The 6,611-nt window shown below is 33.3% G+C and overlaps 1 protein-coding gene across 2 annotated transcripts; it reads right to left on the bottom strand.

Annotated features, from left to right (window-relative positions):
• Positions 1-408: 408 nt before the first annotated feature.
• On the bottom strand, positions 409-5,458 carry LOC137835359 (ADP-ribosylation factor GTPase-activating protein AGD5-like). Of its 2 annotated transcripts, none has more exons than XM_068643833.1 (11): positions 5,211-5,458; positions 4,255-4,313; positions 3,980-4,070; positions 3,297-3,351; positions 3,095-3,185; positions 2,756-2,987; positions 2,260-2,485; positions 1,940-2,121; positions 1,486-1,689; positions 1,340-1,404; positions 409-817 (listed from the first exon to the last, which is right to left on the bottom strand). In XM_068643833.1, the coding sequence occupies exons 1-11, from the start codon at positions 5,259-5,261 to the stop codon at positions 655-657; spliced, it is 1,419 nt and encodes a 472-aa protein (XP_068499934.1). In that variant the 5' UTR covers positions 5,262-5,458; the 3' UTR covers positions 409-654. The 2 variants fall into 2 exon arrangements, with proteins under 2 accessions (XP_068499934.1, XP_068499935.1); XM_068643834.1 differs by having other exon boundaries at positions 5,255-5,437.
• Between the last annotated feature and the right edge of the window lie 1,153 nt (positions 5,459-6,611).

Below are 6,611 nucleotides of genomic sequence, written 5' to 3'. Positions count from 1 at the left end.
AAAAATGTATTTTTTGAAAAAATGTATTTTTTTAAAAATGTGTTCCGAATTTCATGATCTAGAATTATTTCTTAATAAAAAAAACTTTTGCATTATGTATCCCAAATGAATTTTTTTAGTATTTTTTTTACTAAAAGACATATTTTGACAAAGTATGGCGGTGACAAACACATGAAAGTGCAGGAAGAAACAATTACTTAAATATATGTACTATACCCTATCAATAAACAAATAGAATTTTAAAAATGATTATTATAAAAGTCAGTGAGCCTTCCATGACTCATCATAGTTTGCAATGGAATGTTCTCTTGAAGAATGAAATTACACTACATGGTATGAAAGATAGAAGCAGCATCAAAACAACGTTTAGCATTGATTGGCGTAACAAACGACATAGAAGCAGAGGAGTGAATATATAATTAATATCACTAACTTTTTTTTATTGTGAATAAATACTGAATACAAGTAGGGATACAAATGAAGCAATCACCTGAAATAAACAAACGGGAAAAACCTGAACTAGCTCTACAAATGGATTACAACCCACGGACAGGTCAAGGGAAAAATTAGAAAAGAAAGCGCACTTCCTGTAAATTTACTAATCTTCTTCTATGGTATATGACATAGCCGGAATTGCCCAATAAAAAATACCAATCACTGCTTCGCAAACATCCCGTGTGTTAAGGAGGAAAAATCATAATCCTTCGCTGACTGTGTACTGCTAGATGACACTGGAGCTCCTGACTGAGGTTTATTCGCTCCCATTGTCGTCATCATACCGTTAACTGGCGGTGGAACTTGCCCCATACCATATAAACTGCATAAAAATGCATTATAAACTTTATATAAGTTGGGGAAGTAATACGATGCAAGACATATAAACAAAAGAGTAGTAGGAACCAACAGTGAAAAACAAGTTTGTAGGTTTCCTTTGATGAACAAGAGCACTGTGGATAATATATAAAATCAATAGATTGGTGCGCGGTTTGACACGAGATGTTCAGTAAAAGATGACATAGTCCAGGTAAATTCCATGTTCTGTTGATCTAGTTCATCTAGAATTTTTATTCCGTGAATGAGGAGGGCAGAACCATTAGCTTTGAAAAATTAGAGTGGTTGGAAAGGAAACAGAACCCCCTAAAATAGCCTTTTTGGTACAACAGTCTACACTCTAATTCGTTTTGGCTTATGGGACTAAAGTTGATTGGAACCAATTATCCACCGAGGTTAACCAGAATTCTATGGACCAACAGAAGGTAATAATCAAATAAAATATTCCTACAAAGTAATCCAAAGAGAGATTAATTTGGTGTTGAGCACACACAAACTAATGACATACCTGGATGGTTGATATTGTACAGAGCTCCCAGCAAAATGTGTTGGGGTCATATTCCTTATCTGACCCTGATAGAAAAAAAAAACAAGTTAGTTGCTGGGCAAAACGAATAATTCATAATTTAACATTTGGCTTACTTCAGTCATTACCTGCATGGGCAGTACTCCAGAAATCAAGTAGCCAGTAGCTGGCCAACTTTGCATAGGAACATTTGGTCTAGGTTCTTGCATGCCAGCGGGAGGATACCTGGGATCCCCACCTGATTTACCTGCAGCAGCCATTAGAAGAGACTGTTGCTGTGCAAGCATGGCAAGCTGCTGCTGATGCATAGAAAATGGAGACACCATATTGCCCTGCAATATCAAAATGACTGGTCAAGTAAAAGTATTTCAAATACCAACAAAAAAAGCATCTAATGATAGAGTGCAACTAAAACAAATATTGTTTTAATATTGTTGTGGATATATCTTGCACATAGAGCACGAAGAGAACAAATCAAATAAGGGTAGAAGAACTTAATATTCAATAAATAAGACTAAGCAAATCAAGTCAAAGAAGTAACTCTACAATCTTACACAAACCTACATAAGAATTGGCAAGTACCTTCTCAAAGAGGCTCATTATATCATTTTTAACATCTTTCTGTGGCTTTCCTGGAGTTAAGCTTGGCATCATAGAAGGTGAATCTTTGAAAAGATCCTCAATACCACTTGCAGATGGCGGAGTACTATTATCAGCTGCTTTCAGCGGACTAGTCTTCTCAGCTGTTGACACCTCGGCAGCAGCTGAAACAGTTATATCAAAAAAATTACAACCTAAGTTCTACCCAAAATAATTGATGCAATTTAACATCTTCAAAAACTACCTATCAACAATTCCTATTGAAATTTCTGTGTCATTTTTTAACAAGGACACAAACATACACTGAAAACCTGCCCAGAGATTATCATCAGTAGTTCTACTGGGTGACTCAGAGCCATTTTCGTTGGGGACATCCATAGACAACATGTTGAAAAGGTCTGTAGCATAGTCAACTTTAGGAGGGGTATTTTGAGCTGCGTCCATAGCCAGCTTTGCAGATTCAGCTCGTGGCTGTGGTGCTAATGGTTCCACTTTCTCAACAGGCCGAGGTTTGGTAATATGAGTTACCTGTTCACAAATAGATTATTTTATACCAGTATAAACAATAATAGTTTTGTTTCAATAAGGATAAGAAAGTAATTATCGCTCAAACAGCATAATTAATCATATTATTGCAAATTTACATCTGAAGTGAAACTAATTACAGAAGTAATAACACATGAAACTAATGACAGAAGAACACACATTATGAACTGCAAATGTTAAACAGGCAGGGATGGGGAAGGTAGGGGACGGGGAAACAGAATAACAAAAAAAAATAGGGGCAAAAGGGATTACTTGCTCCGGTGCTTTGGGTGGAGCAGGAGCAGGAACAGGAACACTATTTCTTGTAGCAGGAATTGCTTTTGACGGTGGGAATTTCTTCCTTTCCTGAAAAGTAGTTTCAGAAACAGCGGCATGACCACTTCTCTCTACAGGCCTCTGCCAATGTGAAGGACTTCTTTCTTCCCGCAATCCAGAAGGTGTTTTTGGATTCCCATCTCTTGGAACCCATCTCTTCTCATCATACCTTTAAATACATGCAACAATTGTAACCAGGTCATAAAACAACATGCATACACATCAAACAGTGCAAAGATGAAAATATAGCAAGGTTGAGTTTAACATCAGACATACTTTGCACGAATGAAATTCTCAATTCCAACTCTATCATAATTTGGTGGTAATTCTGCTTCCCAGTAGTTATTTGCTTTCTCATTTCCCATTGCTTTGCAGGACCAAAACAAGAAAATTCAAATTGACAGAGTTGCTACATAATTAATGCACATCAGCAAAATTAAAAGTAACTACAAACACAAGACCACTTAGACTATCTTACATTGAATGAATGCAACTTGCTCCGGAAGCCAAGTGTCAAGGGTTGCAGAACGAACCTGGAAGGGAAGTCATTAAATAAATATATAAGTTTGGCATTAGTGATTAAATAAAGCAAGTCTTTAGATACTACAAAGTAAAATAATAATAATAATAACAGTCAATAGAGAATTATATAACAATAACAACAGCAAAAGTCTTTCCCACATGGTAGGTTGTCTATTAAGTATAAAAATAAACAAAAAATCTCAATTTCCATATAAGGAAAGAATTAGCAATGACATTTATTAAGAAACCTTTTATTTTTCATTACTAGAGAGGGTTGTTTGATAAGTATACACTAGATTAGGTATTTCTCAGAAGAGTAGTGCTAACTAAATTTTGAAAGACATTTTGAAAGAATATACATATGTGTCTCTGTGTGTGACTGTGTTACTAAGTTTCTGTTCTTGAAAAAAAACATTAAATTGCTACAAATTGTTGAGCACGGAAACATATTCTCTATATTATGGAATTGAAAGACATTTTCTACAAGAAACCATAATATACATTCTCCCTCTCATGATTTTTTTATAGAACTAACTAAAACCCTTTAGTCTCAGCAGTATAAGAGAAGTAACAAATTTTAATCACAATGTTTGTAATATTCACGGTACAGACAATCCATACCAAGGAAAATAACATCACCTTTGATATATGCACACCCAAACTTCGATGTATTCCTGAACACTGCATGCATATAAAGATGCCAAGATTTACACTAGCCCATCTTGGACCTCTGCAAAGTAAATTATCATAGAAAGTTGAGAAAACATAGCTAACCACGAGAATAATAATAGTTTATCCAGAAAATGCATAGAACAGACATAGCCTTTATTTCATGAACCAATTAGTATCCCTGTGCTTAATTTACTACTGACATAAAATTCAGACCGGATCATTTAGATCCACCAGATACATACTTAGCTTTGCAATCAGCACATTCTCTATTATCTGGTAATTTAAGAAGTCCTTCCAGTATCTGCATATTTAGAGTAAAGAAAAAAACAGTGTAAGGAGAAAAGGAAAACAGAAAATGTGGCAACTCTAAAATACCAACACTCAATAAATACAAAAACCCAAATGAAAGTACAATGTTGAGAAATATTAAGGATCTTACTAATTACCGATAACCAAACCTCACAATTGTGACTACAAGGAAAACAACTCCTTCGCAGTCAATCGAACTTGATCTATCTTTACATAGGGAAAAGACAATTAAGAATTTCTTTCAACATTTGCTAGGCAAACTAATTTTCTTCTTCAGTTGTCTTTTTCTTTTCCATGATCAATATATAACATGACTCAAATTCACCGCTGCAGTTGTTACGGATTAAATCCCCCTTGAAATTATAAACCTACAATTACTCAAAAAAACTAAAATTACCTAAATAAGGATGGACTATTTTTTACAATAAGGACAGAGAGTTTGAAGAAACGCATCAACTAAGCTTCCAATAGCTTCATACTATTTACTGAACGTGTTAATAGCGCCAATTATCCCCTAAACTAAATGTTGGGAGCTAAGCGAGCAGCAGAAAAAAGGATCCAAACTACCAAACCACAATACTCCCATTGATTAATCCCCAAAAATATCGAAAAATGAAAGATCGACAAACCTGTCGGCCATCCGTAACTGAAATCATGACAAACATATCAAAACTAACCTACCAGCCCCTAATTTTGCAAGATATACCATACACATTCGCATTAAAAAAAAATAATCCAAAATTCTCATGTTCAAAATTTCGCGCGACATACATCTACTGGACAGTGACGGATTCAAATCTAACAAGAAGATACGATTAATGATCCGAAGCAAGAAGAGAATGCGGATTGGAAAATCGAAATTGAAATACAGGAATAAGGAGAAAGAAACCTTCTTGTGCTTTGCGTTGAGTTCTTTGGTGACATTAGCCTTACCGTTCATGATGGAAGGTTCTAGAAGAACAAGGGAAACGAATCCGAGCGAGAAAGTTAGCAGAAGAAACTAAGCGAGAGAGGAAAGACGAAGATCCAAGGTCAATTTGGTGTTTTCACACTCTTTCCTCTCTCTATCTTTCACTCTCTCACTAAACTGAAAGCCTTGTCTCCGGTTATTAATATGCGACCAAAAAGCGAACAAACGAAGAAGAAAATGTCGCCACGGAGACGCCCTCCTTTACTATTTTTTTTAATTATTATTTTTATTATTGGCCAAAACATTTTTGTTGTAGCATTTTCAATTCTATTATTTTATTTTAATAGTTAAAATTTAATTTATATTCATTTTAGTTATATATATATATATATTTATACTTAAATAAAATAGTTTTATATTTTAAAATTTAAAATTTAAAATGTATCAGATTCCACGCATATAACACAGACACTAACATAAACACAAATACGAACACAAAGATACTATAATTTTTAATGTAGGATATGAGAATACAAATCTATATATTATGTAATTATAAATTATGTAGATTAACAATAAAAGTTATGTGCATAAGTATGTTTTAGATTCTTTTTGGAGCATAAAGATATTTTTTTTTATGACCGGCTCAAAATGATTTGTTTCTTATTTCTATAATCATAATAAAATATACAATTAGTTTGAGATTTTTTTTTAGAAAATGAATGTATTTCTTCCTTTTTAAAATTGTGTTAGAACCGTGTTAGAATTGTTAGAAATCCAACAAATATTTTTTAAATTTGACAATTTATCAATACGTGTCTTATGAATGTCATAAGAATATCAATGTCCAATACTTATGTTTGACACGAACAAATCATTTAATAGGAGTGTTTGAGTCTCATAGCGTGTAATTGCTCAACCACATCTTTACTTTATTAAATTTAACCATTTTTGTCTGAACACATAATAAAATTTATATAAGTATACAGGTAAAATAGAAATAAAAAATATGATTTGTGTATATTCAATAAAAGGATTCCATTGTATAGTATTTTGTTATACATTATAGGTAATAATATTATTCTCCCAAAATTTTCTCGCCTTTGTTTTTCCACACGCTTCTATATAGCTTTTTCTCCCACTCTTATCTATTTATTTATTATATTTTCATTATGACATTTATGTCATGAAATAATTATAACTTATTTGCTTTTATGAAAGGGAAAGAATAGTGGCTTTTCCATTACTGAAAAAATTAACAGAGTTAAACGTTTTGTATTTATTTTTTTTCTTGTAGGGGGAAGTTACGTTGAAATATGTACAAGGGTTTCAAACATTTTAGTGTTTTATTGTTTCAACCACTGTGTTTGCAATTAATGG

The sequence above is a fragment of the Phaseolus vulgaris genome, chromosome 5 (assembly GCF_000499845.2).
Source record: "Phaseolus vulgaris cultivar G19833 chromosome 5, P. vulgaris v2.0, whole genome shotgun sequence".
Taxonomy (NCBI): Eukaryota; Viridiplantae; Streptophyta; class Magnoliopsida; order Fabales; family Fabaceae; genus Phaseolus; species Phaseolus vulgaris.
This window is presented reverse-complemented; position numbering and strand designations above follow the sequence as displayed.

Excerpts from the sequence above, each read along its gene's own strand:
- LOC137835359 (XM_068643833.1), bottom strand. The coding sequence starts at position 5,261 with ATGAACGGTAAGGCTAATGTCACCAAAGAACTCAACGCAAAGCACAAG. Across the intron at positions 1,405-1,485 it reads CTGGAGTACTGCCCATGCAG|GGTCAGATAAGGAATATGAC; the intron begins GTAATGACTGAA and ends TTTTTCTATCAG. Across the intron at positions 818-1,339 it reads GTACAATATCAACCATCCAG|TTTATATGGTATGGGGCAAG; the intron begins GTATGTCATTAG and ends ATTTTTATGCAG.